This window comes from Sprattus sprattus (genome assembly GCF_963457725.1).
Source record: "Sprattus sprattus genome assembly, chromosome: 2".
Taxonomy (NCBI): Eukaryota; Metazoa; Chordata; class Actinopteri; order Clupeiformes; family Clupeidae; genus Sprattus; species Sprattus sprattus.
The window spans coordinates 40436688-40452481 of record NC_137921.1 but is presented as its reverse complement, the minus strand read 5'-3'; the positions used below and the strand labels follow the sequence as shown (position 1 = coordinate 40452481).

The 15794-nt window shown below is 44.4% G+C and overlaps 2 protein-coding genes across 3 annotated transcripts in view; one reads left to right on the top strand and one right to left on the bottom strand.

The window, feature by feature from the left end:
• atf6 (activating transcription factor 6) overlaps positions 1-8786 on the top strand; it is a 67301-nt gene extending 58515 nt beyond the window's left edge. For both annotated transcript variants that reach the window (XM_080860460.1, XM_080860459.1), the window contains exon 16: positions 6579-8786. In XM_080860460.1, the coding sequence (XP_080716586.1) occupies positions 6579-6781 (203 nt within the window). In that variant the 3' untranslated portion in view covers positions 6782-8786. The remainder of the gene's footprint in view (positions 1-6578) is intronic.
• An 838-nt stretch (positions 8787-9624) lies between these two features.
• Positions 9625-15406, bottom strand: olfml2ba (olfactomedin-like 2Ba; the record flags this gene model as incomplete). Its single annotated transcript, XM_080831833.1, has 8 exons — positions 9625-10274; positions 10522-10698; positions 10934-11971; positions 12346-12535; positions 13859-14026; positions 14339-14446; positions 14682-14945; positions 15248-15406. The coding sequence occupies 8 exons, from the start codon at positions 15404-15406 to the stop codon at positions 9655-9657; spliced, it is 2724 nt and encodes a 907-aa protein (XP_080687959.1). The 3' UTR covers positions 9625-9654.
• Between the last annotated feature and the right edge of the window lie 388 nt (positions 15407-15794).

Sequence of the window (15794 nt, the reverse complement as noted above, 5' to 3'; positions counted from 1 at the left end):
TTCTCTATGACAACTACATGGCACTTAAATCTCCTCCTATGTAACTGCACGTTTTATTCTTTTTATTCTCTATGCTAGTCTTTCTCCCCCCCCTCTCTCTCCCTCTCCCCTCTCTCTCTCTTAGCTACAGTGTTCTTTGATTTTTCTTAAGCCTCTGTGTGATTAATGATTTCACTACTTCACACAGACACACACTTCAGAGCACAGTGTCAACACTAAGACCTGCTGCGTGCTGCGGCGTCATTAGCAACCGAGGGGCTAATTAGCCTGGCTAGCTAGCGCAGTTGGCCTGCAGGGGCAGTGGGAAGGTGATGGGTGAGGTGGGGTGGGGGGGCGGGGGGTCCTAGGGACTGCGTCCAGGAGTGTGTAATCGGGGGGATTTGGGGTAGGGGTGGAGGGTGTGTGTGTGTGTGTGTGTGGAGGGGAGTTGGCAGGTATCTCAAAGCCAAGTCGTTTTAATTCGCGACTTCACCAGGAACACAAACACACACACACTGAGCCTGCCAATGCTTACGTTTACATAATCAGCATTTTGAGTGGGGTCTGGAGGGATCTTTGATGTGCAAATACTGTGTGTGTGTGTGTGTGTGTGTGTGTGTGTGTGTGTTTGTCTGTGTGTGTGTGTGTGTGTGTGTGTGTGTGTGTGTGTGGCTGTCTGCGTCTGTCTGTGTGTGTAGGGGCGCTCGTATATTACCTCGGGTCATATTCGCTGTCGGGAGTTCAGTGTTTTCAAGAGATCACTGGTCACTGAAAATCACTTTGCTATGGTCCCATTTAGGATACATGCGTATTTCTGAATGGGGGATAGAAATAAAATATATGGACCTAAAGTGCATATATTATATACATGTTATGGTTGAGGCACATCCCTTTAGTGGCGAGTCCACTCTCAATATATCATCCCTTCATTCCTTTCCGTACTGAATCAGGGAAGCTTTCCATATGAAATATAGAGGCTCGTAAATCCCACATCCTTTTCCTTACCAACTGGGAATGAAATCAGACGTGTGTGTGTGTGTGTGTGTGTGTGTGTGTGTGTGTGTGTGTGTGTGTGTGTGTGTGTGTGTGTGTGTGTGTGTGTGTGTGTGTGGGTGTGTGGGTGTGTTAGAGGAAAAGTAATCAGACATAATTCCTCTCTAGTCTAGATCTTACTGCACTAGTGTTTAAACCGTGAAGCGCTGATGAAGTGAAAGTGAAGCTGCTCAATAAATTATCAGAAGTAATATTTGTTTTAGTCAATAGCTGATAGCTAGTGCATAGCTGAATGGGAATGTGCGAAAATGGTATGTGTTTTTTCACCTGTTCAGGATCTTCCCCCTGTAAGGCAGAGAGAGAAAGTGTGTGTGTGTGTGTGTGTGTGTGTGTGTGTGTGTGTGTGTGTGTGTGTGTGTGTGTGTGTGTGTGTGTGTGTGTGTGTGTGTGTGTGTGTGTGTGTGTGTGTGTGTGTGTTAGAGTGAGAGAGGGAGAGAAGGATTAGTGGATGAGGAGATGGCCGAACCACCTGTTAAAATATCACTCATACACACTCCACAGCTGCCGCACCAGGGGATATATGATGAATGCGCTTCTTTCAAGATTTCCATGCGTACACACATGTACACCGCTTTATACAGTCACAGACACATTTGGCAATGGAACAACAACACACACATCCTTAGAAACACACAGACACAAAAAAGTGCATGTATGTTGATACATACACCGTTACATAAACAGAAACATACATCTCACACGCAATCCTACTGTGTTACCCTGTATGTATGGAGATCTTGTGCCCCTGTATGTGTCATATGTGTCGAGCATATTCAGAAATGACAATAAAAGCAGAGTTGAGACTGTTCTCACGTGCAAACCTACGCTCTTAACCAGCCCCTGGTCACACTTAGACATATACACACTCACACAGTATCTAACAGACAGCATACACACATACCTTACCTCCCCCCTCCACTTAAAAACACACACACACACACACACACACACACACACAGACTTGGCAGACTGAGCAGACTTCGAATCCCTGTCTCACTTTGAAGAGACACTACTGCTCTCCACCTGTGCCCATCTCTCAGTGACCCCCGGCCCTTGTCTAGCAGCTCTGAACACTTCCTGATGACGAGACTTATTCTCAGCAGAGGATTTAAGAACAAAGGCTCTTCTAGAATCCTCTGCTTGTGAGATGATCCTTGGCACCTCAAACACCATTTTCCAAGCTTTCGACATGGAAGCGTAAAAAGGAGTCATCCTAATCAGGTCCGACCCATTCAGGCTCAGAAGAAAAAGCTGGCGACCATACCTCAAGGGCGTCGCACCCCTTAGGAGGGAACAGGCAACAGCTGTCCACAAGATTTAGAGAGAAAAGAGAGGAAATGGAAGGAAGAGAGAGAGGGACAATGAGAAGAAAAAAGAGAGGGAGGGGTGGTGGGGGGGGGGGGGGGGGGGGGGGGGGGTAGTGAGAGAAGAATTATAACACATTTTAATTAAGGGCACCTGTCATGACACTCAAGGTTACCACACATTGCAGAAGATCAACAACACATTATGTAATATTCAACAGTTGAACATACAATAAGAAACAGCACAGCTCAGCAATGAGTTCAAATTGGTATTGTAAAGTAAAATGCAGTTAAAGTAAGTACGCTAGTTTACAAAGGAGATGGAGAGTAAGAGGGAGAGGGAAGGGAGAGGGAGAAGGAGAGAAAATGGAAAGGAGATGGAGCGAGCGCCATAGAGAGGGATGAGGGGAGAGAGAGAGAGGAGTCAGGCATGGGGAATGCCCTGCTCTGGTCATTTGGCTCTCGAGCAGGGTAAACGGCCTGAATCAGACACGCACACTAAGACAGCTCCTAATGGATCCCACAGGCTTCGCTGGAAGAGGCTCTACACACACACACGCTCACACACACGCACACACACACGCACACACACACACACACATACATACATACATACACGCACACACATGCACACACACTCTCCACCCCTTTCTCACTCTCTATTTCTCTTTTAATCTCTCTCTCTCTCTCTCACTCACACACACACACACACACACACACACACACATATAGGTTAAGTGGGATCCTGATGCATCTTGCAGGTGTGTCTGGAAAACTAGAGTTCAGTCCTGAGGTTAAGAGGAGTGCATCTCCTGACTGAGGCGCTTTGTCAGATTTCTACTGGTCTCCCTCAGTCTGTGTCCTCAGAGGGCTCAGGGCCTGCATTACCACACAGATCAAGTATGGAACTCTTTCAAACTGCCCAAGTGGAGATTGTGTGTGTGTGTGTGTGTGTGTGTGTGTGTGTGTGTGTGTGTGTGTGTGTGTGTGTGTGTGTGTGTGTGTGTGTGTGTGTGTGTGTGTGTGTGTTTATGTGTGTTTGCCTGCCTGCTCAAGAGAGGGGCTGGGTTGCTCTCCTTTCAGACCCCTGGTGTTAATGGACTACACAATGGAGGGATGCGTCAGTATCAGATGAGAAATGTCATTGGGTGGCATTTAGAAAGGAAGACCATAGTCCACTGCTATCCTCACAAACGGCTCTGTAGCCCACTGTTAAGACTCCATGTCTGCTCAGTGTTTCCCCTACAATGATATTAGGGTGGCGGCCCGCCCCCCCAACGGCCCCGCCCGCCCCCCCTGGAAGGTCAAGTGTAAAAAAAAAAAAAATAGCGCCAGATCACAAAATAAGTCATTTAAGGTTACCTTTACCATAAAACATGTAAAATTATACTTATTGACTGCTGTCATTCAAAGAAACACATGAACGTCATAATTCATTTAAGTGTTTGTGTCCGTGTCCGCCGCCGCATCGCGCCGCTGCGGCGCACCGCGCCCCTGCCGCCGTCCCTCCCCCCCCCCCCTAAGCTGTAAACCTAGGGGAAACACTGCTGCTGATCATTGGGTTTCATGGTGTGGCCTTCTATCTCTCTCCCTCCCTTCTTTCCTCAGCCCTCCATTTCTCTCCCTCTCTTGCTGTAAATGCACCAAACGTAGAATTGACTCTACATTGCTAAATCCAGTCCTGTGGCCATGTGTCAGAGGTTCGATTCGGTGCTGTTCCTAGAACAGTTAGGCCCTCTCTTTCAGGCTCCCTATTGTTCACTTAGAACTTGGTGGTAGGAATGTCTTATCGTTTTGTCAGGTAACCGTGTAATAAGCAGGATAATGCATACAGTAGTGCGCATCGGGGACATGTTCGTCCTGTCTTTATTTGATATTTATTACTGTGTGTGTGTGTGTGTGTGTGTGTGTGTGTGTGTGTGTGTGTGTGTGTGTGTGTACGTGTGTACGTGTGTGTGTGTGTGTGTGTGTCAGTGGCGGCTGGTGGTTTTTAAAGTGAGGGAGGAAGGACTGTGCACCTGGTTGCCATTGGCCTGCTTATTCAGTTGGTGGCATAAGTATGTGAGATACAAGTTGTTTCAGGGTGTTTTTGTGGACTACAGTACTACAAAATAGCAGGCAGGGATACAATTGATACAAAGCCACCAGTGTGGCACCATTGTACTTAAAAAGCTGGTGGGCAGCATGTCCTTGGACTAGACAAGGCCATAAGGAAATGATGCAAAGCCAATTAGTCAAATCAGGCCTACTCTTGATTTTAAAAACTACATTCTAAATTTTGGGCCTACCATTTTGCCTATTTTCCCCCTCAATTACTAAAGCTATTGGTTATTATTTGACTAATTTTATTTTCAGCTGCAATTGTTTTAAGAAACTTAAGCCACAAGACCAAAAGTGATGCCATTTAAAATGCTCTGAATCATTCACACAACATCCTTTCCACAATATTAAACAACAAGTTACAAAGGCAACAAGTAAGAGAACATTATTTCAGATCTATTAACATGGGCTGTTAGCCTAACATTGTTTGTGGCAAATGTGTATGTTAATGGATGTTTCAGAATGTTGGTCAATGTGTAGGCTAATTAGAATACGAAACACATCGCTTTCTGAAACATTCATTAACAATTTCCATTCAGAATGTCAGCTGACCGCGAACTGTCAGACTAACAATAGGCGTATGATTGATTTAAAAACAAAACAGTACAGCCGATTGTTTTTTTATGGTACCAGTGAGCTATAAGTATTTCGCATACCAGTTAGCATTAACGGCAGCGGTTTTACCATTGGGGTTAGTGACTTGGATTTTTGGAACAGGTTCCCTGTTGTTTTGATACTAACCTTCTCTCTGTAGCTCAATGAATGAAACGGTTTGTTCAATAAAACATGAACAATATCTTCGTTTTCCATTGCACATCCTCTTTATTTGCCATCTTTCTACAACAATCTTTAAGGGTGACGTGTTATCGATATCCTTCTGCAGAGAATGGTATTAATGTCTAATCCCCTCCCTCCAACGCCAAATCCGTTGTTTATTGGTTAAGCGATGTTGGCGCAGACTCAGACGCTAGGGAGGTCTTTCCTCCCCTGGGCAATGTAAGTGAATGAGCCCCAAGAACCGCCGCCAGTATCAGACAGTGCGGGCACATGATGGCAGCACTTCGATCCCATTCAATTCTCTCCATGGGGTCTCCATGGGGGGTTAACTGCTCTATCTCTAAGCACATGGCAGTGACACAACTAGTTCTTGGCCGTGTCAGTTCAAATCAAATGCGGAATGTTTACATCTGCTACCGTTGATTATACAGTAAATACGTTGTGAAATGAAACAAAAACACACCACAGTTAAATTTGTATTAGTATTGATTGATTCACATCGATATGAAAGGATTACATGACTAACAACTGGTGAAAAAGTAATATGAAAATATTTGTTCACTGAATTAGCGCATTCTGTCCCAAACAGTTGCGTTGCAGTTTATAAGTTTCAGTTTCGCTTTCAGTATTTCAACGTGAATGAGAGGGAGCACAAGAACTGAGCGTCTAGCAGCGATTATCATATCATAGACATATATGATGCATGTATATGTCTGTGGGCACGATCTCAAGCACGTGCAAAAGTTGTTGTTGTCCAATTTTAATCTAGTTTCGAGAGACACATGCGCGCCCAGTCCAATTCCCAGCGGAATCGAATCGTGTGTCCAGGGGTTTACATCGGAGTCCAGTCGGACTCAAGCTGGACACAATGAATCTAGTTCTGGGGAGTCACATGTGTCCAATATCCAATTTAAATCGGACTGAAATCGGAAATTGGACGCATGTGTCCACACTGAGAGACAGATTACATTGATCTCAATGGGAGCCAAAGGGAGGACGTCCTCCGTGCAGTAATTTCTTGTTACGATAGGGGGTGCTAATGTTATTTTAACTCAGGGAAACAAATTATAATATGCATAGTATTAAATACTGATATCAAACTGCATTTTTAAAGGAGTTTAGTCAGTTCAATTACAAAAATACATTTCTCAAAAAGTTTGGGGAGGTTCTTCCTCTGTTTCGTCAATGGAAGAACCTCCTCTGGTCTGTGTGTGTGTGTGTGTGTGTGTGTGTGTATGAGAGAGTGTGTGTGTGTGAGAGAGAGTGTGTGTATGTGTGAGAGATTGTGTGTGTGTGAGATTTCCATCTTCCTATAGGCCTTTCTATGTGTGTCTCACAGACATATGTCTCTCTCTCTCTCTACAGACAGTGTCATTGAAGACAAGGAGTTTGAGGTGATGATGCAGATTGACTGTGAAGTGATAAACACCCGCATCCTGCACATCAAGACCTCCAGTATCCCACCATTCCTGAAGGCCAATCAGACCCAAAGTGACACCTTCTACCACCCCAACCCTGCCGGGGGTCAGCCAACGCCTACTGTCGGAGTCCTGGTTGGCTCTGCATGACCTCAGTCATCCCGGCTAACCAATTAAAACTACTGTGATCACCAAGACTGCAAACAAATTCGCAATATATCCCCAATGCATACACAATTTCTCTCCCTCATCCAAAGCCAGGATATGCAGTGTACCTTAATGCAATTAACGTAAAATCTTCTTTATGACCCGTTTGTTGATTTCTTATGTGTGTGTGTTGCCTGGTGGTCATGTGGTTGAAGGTTGGTAGTGATAGGATGGTGGTGGGGGGGTTAGGGGGTTGGAGCTTAAGGCAGCCTCTGACGTGTTGCAGTCGTGGGTGTCCTACCACTCCATCCTCCCACCCCCAGCCGACTCGTTTCTTTTCTTTAGCCTGCATTTTCACCACTACTGTTGGGTGGGAGGCAGTGGTAGGGGGGCGGAGGGGTTCCCATTCCAGGCGTCTGGGGGCCCCAGTGAAGCTGTCCTCCTACCACCTCCGGGGTAATTGGTGAGGGACAGCAGGAGGTGTGGAGTGAACCCTAACTCACCCCTCTCATAACACGCATACCTTTAACCCTGATGTCGACAGCCATTTTGGATTCTAAAAATGGAGCGATTTCCAGACTGCAAGTTCAGACCAGTAGTGTGTCACCACTACCAGAAGTCTTTGAATCCGATTAGCAGTGTGACGTTGTGTGTCTCTGGTGGTCAATGGGATGCTTGTCTGTGTTCCCTAAACACCTCACATTGTGTGCTTCCCTATCCTGCCCTTGGTCTCAGGTAAATGTAGAATGCTGATCGTTTTCTTATGGATGGTTCAAGCCACTTTTGAGATGCTGTTGTTTTTAATGATTCAATTGTTACACAACATTGCAGAATAGATTATGTTTTATTGTTGCTTTGCACTGGGTTTGCTTTGATAGACAGGGAATGTTTTGGCGAAGAAATATAATTTATGAAATTGTATAAGTATCATAAGAGAGTGTAAGCATTGTGGTCGCACACGGTAAAGCTTTTTGCATTAGTTGGGAGCTCGTTTAGCTTCGATTAAATTAATTTCTATTCTACATTATGTCATCTTCCATTACTTTTAGTTGCTTGTTGTAGTTATTTGAACTGTTGCACTGGTGGAATTTGTATTTTACCCCCTTATGAAGGTTTTCCTATCTGAAAATGGCCCCCTGGAAATGTTCTATGTCAAAATAAAAGAGGCCTGTGAGAAAATGTCATCCTCTGCGAGAGGGAGTTTCATTGCCTCCGGGTCAGTCTCTGGCCAAGCGTTCGGCTGGGTTTGGAACAGATCCATCTGGAACAGGTGAATTGCCTGGATGGAGTCCAGTTCTGGTCATCGTTCTTTCACCTCATTCAAATAACCGCTGGTCTACGATCAGCAATCAGATTGGCATGGTTGCAATTTTACTGAAGTGCACTTGAACCAATTTTTCAAAAGGAAGTCAAATGTTTTATGTTAACATGGGAATATTGGTTTATTAATGTGAAAGTTATATTTGATATATTGTTATCTCTTTATAAAAACAATCCTCCATTTTATCCATCTATTCATATGAAGTTATTTTTGTTTGTGCCTTTGCCTTCTTTGTGTTTGTTTTTTTGGGCATTTCCCTCAGTCCTTCAGTAGAAGACATGTTTGCTCTGTGTTGTGTGAGTTGCTTAGACTTGAGAATGCCACTTGTCAGATTCATTATTTGGATGTTTTAAGCTTACATTGTTCATAATTGTTGGTATTGTTTGATCTATTCCTGATGGGATTCCCAAAGATTACCTTCCCCAAAGTTAGGCTGGTCCTCACACCATGGGCCGTTTCACAGGGTTTAGTCGTCACAGTAGAATACCATCTTTAGTGAGATGTAGTGGTGTGTTAGTAATACCCATAATTAAATATTGCCATAATAGTTCACCAATTCATTGCTTGTCAATGAAGGGTCCACATTTAAAATGTGGTACATTGCATAAGTAAATACAGTGCACATTTTGACTGCAACTTTTCTATGACCTTAAAATTGAATTAATAAAACACTGGAAATTCTCACAATTCTCATTTTTGTAATACTGCTTTGTGTCTGTGTGTGTGTGAGTGAATGCATATGTGTATATTTATGCGAAATGTACGTCTCTACTGCGCTTGTAGTCCTCAGCGCCAATGTGTAGTGTGGAAGTGAGTCTAATTGTAACCCTTCTAAAGAAGTTGACCCAAGGGGATACTTTTCACATTACAAGTAGTTTTATTGTGGTCTCTCGAATGAAATAATCTTGCAAATTACAGTTTAGTTAGAGACAGGGAAAGAGATAATTAAGTGCTTTTCTAACATAAAGCTGACAAGCGCACACAAGCATATAACCACAAAATATATGTACAGGAATAAGTGAAGTGGGGATAGAAAGGTACAAAAATGGCAGGAATAAACGTGAAAATGAATGTATTTATAAAACATTGCTTGTGGCCTTTGCACTTCACTGGTATTAAATGAGTTCCAGAATGTCTTTAATGCTGAGGTTATTGGAGAGATTACTCAACTATAGGTTGCTATGCAAATACATTTTTTGTCTACATTCGTTTATCGTCTGATTTCTGATTTATTTTACATTATTTACAATGCTTATTGTCAATACAAAAGCACCCTCTGGTTAAAATTTGCATATCGGTTCTACAACCATGCGGACGGTACAAACGGTAAAACATTTAAATATTTGTTTAGAAATTGGAGACTAAGACAATCACACACAAAAGCTGCAATGTATCAACATTAACAGCCAAGCGGACTGGTCTACAATCCACTTGGACGCATAGATTTTTTTCAAAATTATTGCTTTTATACAAAAAAGTGCTGTACCCTTGAAGAAAACATAAAAAATAAATGTAGAAAAATTCTCTCTCTGTCTTTTTCTCTGTGGACGGTTCTCTATTGGGGGTCTACATAGGCAAAAACGACGTTGTAGGTGACCTGGTGGCCGTTGTCCCAGGCATACAACACTCGCTCTTTGGGGTTGTAGTCGATCTGCGTGGTGTACGTATAGTTGTTAGTGAAAGGCAGTCGGGGAACCATCTGTGTGTTGGTGTGCGTGTCGAAAGCGTATGCCAGGTTGGTGTGGCGCTGCTCAAAGCTGTCGGTGGCATAGAGCACACCGCAGACGAGGAAGCAGTTACCATAGTAGTTGCGACGCAGGCCCGTCCTCCAGGTGCTCTCGCGGCGGATGCTCAGGTCTACCGGGTCGAGGCGGCTTAGGAAGATCACTTCCTGCAGGAAGCCCTCGTCATCCAGCGCCGGGTAGACCACCCACAGGCCACTCTCGTCCACCGCTAGCTCCATGTCCGAGTGGCCGCGCCAGCGCCACGTCGACGAGTCCTCGTTGTCGAGAACGGCGTCGTGCAGCATAGTCCAGGCCGCCACGTGACGCAGGCGCAGGTCGTATTTGATGATGTCGCGTGAAAAGGCCCGGTTGTAGTAGAAGGCGCCATTGTAAACCACATGACCGGTGCCAACCCAGTTGTAGGGCAGCTTGTAGGAGTTGGTAAAGCGGCCTGAGGGAGTAAGATGGACAAATGTCGGGTCAAACACAAATTACATCTGAACAAGGAAAGTTCAAGTTGCTAAACTTTTGTCTCCTTTCCCAAGGATGGTCGTCTTTGGAGTTTGGAGTTTAGCTATTACACAGGGCTGCCTTAAAAACTGGTTTTGTATTAAATTTGCACCAATTGGCCAATAGCTGTGCAACAATTGGCCACTCACAGAGACGATGGGACAGGTATAGCAATTGCTATAGCATACCTTCTTTAAACACCGCGAGGTTACGGAACTCCTGCAAATTGTTGCCGTAGTAATAGTTGGTGACGTAGATTTTATCGTCCTTGGCCAGTGAGTCCTTCATCCAGGCTCCCTCCCTGCGGCCATAGGTGTTTTGAGTGACAGGCTCTGAGATGGTGGCCAACGTATCCTTGCACTCCCCTGTTCAGAAATCACCAAAATGACCGATGTTCAGTATGCTAATGTTATGCTAGTTACACATTCATGCATAGTGTCTCATTTCAAAAAGATAAGAGGTGTAACATCACAAGCCATCATCTGATCCATTAGAAAAAACATGACAGATATAGTCAATAGATGTCAGCAAAATCATTCAGATTAGATTAAGATCAATCAAGAAGCCCCTCTCTTAAGAAATATCTGCAGCCCCACTCACCTGGCTTCCTGTGTGGCTTCACTGTAGTGCTCTTAAAGCCCTCTGATTTGCTGTCCTCCTCCACTTCCTCCTCATCCCAGCTGATGCTGTACTTTCGTTTGATGGCCGCCGGCTTCCTAGTTGTTTTAACAGGACTGGTGGTTAAGGCCTCGGCCTTTGAGATAATTGCTGGCGTTTGGGTCTTTGGGTCTGTAGGTTTTCCATTTGTAGTGTGTTCCATAGTTGCTCTGGGGGTTGGTGCTTTAGGCGTTGTTGCTCTGGTGGTTGTTGCTCTGGCGGTGGTTGCTGTGTTGATGGTAGTTAAGAGTACAGAGGTAGCAGTTGAAGCACCCTTAGCTGTGGTTGACATCGGTTGAGTGCTAGCAACAACTGGCTCCTCGTCAGTGATTGACTCCTTTCTTGTCCGCTTGACGGTAGAAACTGGTATAGCCCGGGTTGTACCTTGCTCATTATTTTCCCTGGCGACTTTGTATGGCTGTCCCGTTTTTAGAAATGTTTCTGGCACTGCGTTGTGGTCTGGCAAAGCAAGGGGTGTGACTGGCTCATCTGTGTCCTTCACCGTGGTGGCCTTGGAAAGGTGAGGCCTGACCAAGGTGTGTAGGGTAGTCTTCGGTTCTGCCACAATGGGACTAGTCACTGATGGTGCCTCCGTGGCTCGGCTGTCCGAGAGTGGCTGGACACTGCCTGAAGCATGGCCAGCCTCAACCCTCTCTGCCAGAGGGATAGTTTGCTCAGGCTTGGCCGCACTCTTACTGGCGGGCTCTCCGGCCTCGGCAATGGTCTCGGCAACCGTTGTCGCCACGTCGGGGGGGGAGGTCACCTCAAAATGGTTTGGTGAGTCGGACTGCTCAAGCTGCAAGGGATGGCTGCTACTGGCCCCCGAGGCTCCGCCCCAGCCCTGGGCTGGAGTCTTGCGATTGGCTGGCATAGACCGCGCCTTGATGAGAGGTCTGTAGGGCTTAGGCTTGTGGCGGATGAGCTGCTCATCTATGAAATAGTCGACCATGCCGTCGCCACTCAGAATGTCATCCTCTAGAGCTACAGAAATAAAAATCAGTCAGCAATAGGCCAGAGTATTTTTGTGTCCGAACCCCATTGTCAAGACTCATACTGTTATACACAGCTGTTCTCGACATTAGAAACACCACCTATGTAAGACCGTGCCATTCTTTCTCAGTATTTGTAGTACTTTGCTTAATTCCAAGACAAGCTCATTTCAGAGGGAAAGGACACTGTCAAGGACACTACACAGGCACACAGTGAAAAAGAACTTAGTCTTACTGGAACAAACTAAACCATACTCACTATCACAATCACAATCACCACCAACAGTAATGGAGTATGTCTCTCTGTCACTAAAGTATATAACTAACCAAATATAACAATGTTAAATTGAGGCTGATGCTACTCACTGTTGTCATCTCTTTCTGTCTCCTCTGCAGTTTGGGATTTGTAGTAGGTCATCCCCCTGACGATTATCTTTGGTTGAGGAGGTGCTGTGTGATCCTTGTTTTGGCTCAGGAGCCCCGTAGCATCACTGTCAAGGCTCTTCATAAACTGTGAGGAGCTGTGTCTCCCCACAAACCTCTCCTCATATTTATCCTATAAGACAAAAGACCATGCATTATCATAATTGTGAAACTCGTATACATGGCATAATACTACTTCTATGGTGAGGCCATTCAGTGTGTTATGCAATGTATCGATTTATACTGTAGTTATACACCTTGGAAACACCTGGAACCAACTTCTAGTTGTTGTCCTAATCAAAGACTTAGACCTCCTAATAACTGGACCCTTATTAAATTATTTTCCAAAGGCATTCTTTGGATCTGTAGTAATGTGTTATGGCAACAGATAATCTTGGAGCAATAATAATCCTTCAGTAAGCTTGTGGGGAAAAATAGAATGGGGGAATGAGATCACTGGTCAAGTGTGTGTTATTTGAAACACTCACAAGTGTTGAACAGGTTCTGACTGTGAGAACAAACTGCTCTCCAGACGATCAACTGAGTAGTTCACACCAACTAACCCTCAAAACCCCCCAATCCCCCACTCTGTAAGTGTGTGTTTGTGTGTGTGTGTGTGTGTGTGTGTGTGTGTGTGTGTGTGTGTGTGTGTGTGTGTGTGTGTGTGACCCACACAAATTAATTAATGGCTGAGCTGAGATCTGTGTAAACAAAGTGATTAACACAGTCCTCAGTGACCCATTAGTTCTAATCAATGTATTTAAGATAGCAGAGAAGATAAACACATTTTCCAATTTCATGAATGTTTTTTGGCGGACTTGTGGTGAGGTGACGGAGGGTCCTTCTTGAGAGCTGTGATGTAATTTCCCAGAACCATCAGACTTGTATCCATTCGATATGACCAATCACAGTTTGATCACACACAGAATCATTGATAATTAAGGATCTAATTTTAATTTGTACACATTGAATTTCCAGTAAGCCAGATTGAAAATTCCAATATGTGATAAACCATAATAATATTATTCCCCTTATTAAGAGACCATGCTACATTTAACTCAAAATTTCACAACTTCACCCACAAAAGTTCTGCAAAGTAAAGTAAAATGCCAACTCTAATTTATAATCTTTCTAACAACAGCCATGTTGTAAACAGGTTTTAAAAGAAAGCTCATTGTCTTATGCAATGATAGGTGCCTCCCACTACTCTCTAATTGACTCCCTTTTAAGAGCTATACCCAACTTTCATCCCTGGGAACTTTGAGCTAAGGTCTGGTATAGACCCTTTTATAGCACTGGTATAGCAATCTATTTAAATATAAATATATTTCTCTTGACATGTTTTACCACGTGAATTTAAACCACAGTAAGAACTACAGGACATCAAACTGACTGTTGGTGAAATAAATCTAAGTGCGCATTCTACAACATAATTTCTTACAATTTGAGAGCCTACCTCCAAGTTCTGATAGGCTGCTGCCTGGTCACTTTGTACAGTAAGTCTCTTCCGTTTCTCCTGGCGTGGTGGAATTGAGGGTGTGGGTCTTTCCGTCTCCTGAATTGGCAGACTAGTGGGTGTGGTCATGTTGAGGTTTGCCTCCTCTTTGGTGTCATTCTGCATCACCTGAGTGAGTACATAGTTCTGCTGCGTCACTGTATTATTATTACACTGACACTTTCCTTAGCGGTACTGATAGCCTTAGCTTTTTATGATGCCGTGCACAATGACTTCCTCAGAGGTTTTACTGTCAAGTCGACTTCAAGGAATATACAGACCTCAAGATACCTTAAACTGGCGACATCGTGTCTTTTTGAATTACGTTTACAAAATTAAGTTTAGAAGCTAATATCGAACTGAATTGCATAAAGTGCAAATACAAAGTTCACGAGGACACACACTTCAGCGCCATTATCAGATCAGGACAGAACAACTTACTTTTTCAATGTTGTCAACACGATTGAGGAGTTTGGTGGTAACCGCGTGCAGCTTCAGTAGGTCCATTCCGTAGAAGGATCCCTCCAGCAGCTCAATGATCGTTGAAAGCTAAAAAAAAAAAAAAAAAAATCCAATCAGGGAGACGGATATGACTTACAAGCAAAGATATCCAGCACTATAAAACAATTATCCCATCCATACTAATAAGAAATCTCGCGTACGTCCAAGGTTACTGAGAAGTAGAGGGGCGCATCTTTGCGAAATGACAATATTGATCCAGTAAAGCCATCTGTGCATTGCAACCAAGAGTTCATGCTGTAATTTCCTGCAGTATTCCTGTCACCTTGACATTGTCTTCGCCAGCCTCCCGGAGCTTTTTCAGCCTGTAGTCCCCCTCGCAAGGGTTCAGGGCTGACGGTGGCGCGATGCAGGCGCATTTGCAGTCGGGCCCAGATGTCACCGTCTCCACGGTGTAGAAATCGTTCGGCGTGGCCGTGCCCTCCTCAATCCGCCGGCAGGCGCTCCTGCTCAGGGGTCTGACAACACATTTACATCCACAGTCAGAGCCTTCCGAAAGCGCTTTCACTTTGTCATAATCACCCAGCAGCTATAAAGGAGAGAGGACGCAGGTTTTTTCCACCAGGTACAACCAGCACAAAATATTCGTTTCATTCAATGCAATGACCTTGTGCGGTGTAACTAATTGACGCAATAGTATAAAGTCTAAACGGCCTGGAATATGGTGAACACTTACACTTTAAGACATACATTATTTTTTTCTGATAATATCCCAAGTCTTATTAGTTAGAATGTCGATTGGAGGTATTATAGCCAACTTTCATCTTAACTGGGCGGTTATCCTAAGAAATGTAGTTAAATGCCATTGAATGCACATGCTCCGGGACCCACCTGTGTTAATATGTTTTCTCCATTCTCCGTCTCTAGGGTTAAGTTGTCGTTGTGGTCCTCTTCAGTCCCCTCTGGTGAGGCAAGCTGCAACTTTGGCGCAGCGAGGCAACAGGCGACAGCTGCACACCAAAGAGCGCTCAAGAGTTCCAATCGAGTCATACTGCAACTACACGAAAACAGTTAATAAACTAACCTAATAAGCCCAATAACCTAATTATTAATAAATGGTGTGCATAACACGCGTTTACGAAAACGTCTAATGTCTTAGAACTATTTCGTTTGTTGTCATGGATGTAGTATTAACATTTCGTTAAGGGCGTCTTGCAGTACATTTTTGCCTTCTAGAGAAACTGTTGTCGCCTTCCAGTTAGTTGTTTGTCTTAGAGACAGAGCGCAGGTGTTTTGTGCCCTCTGTCTGAAAGGCTTCTGGGGAAAGCGGAGCTGACTGAGAAATGGAGTCTCAGATGGGGAGGACCAAGGATAGAAAAGTACCAGCCAGCTACTCTCTCTCTCCCCCCTTCTCTCTCTCTTTCTCTCTCTCTCTCTC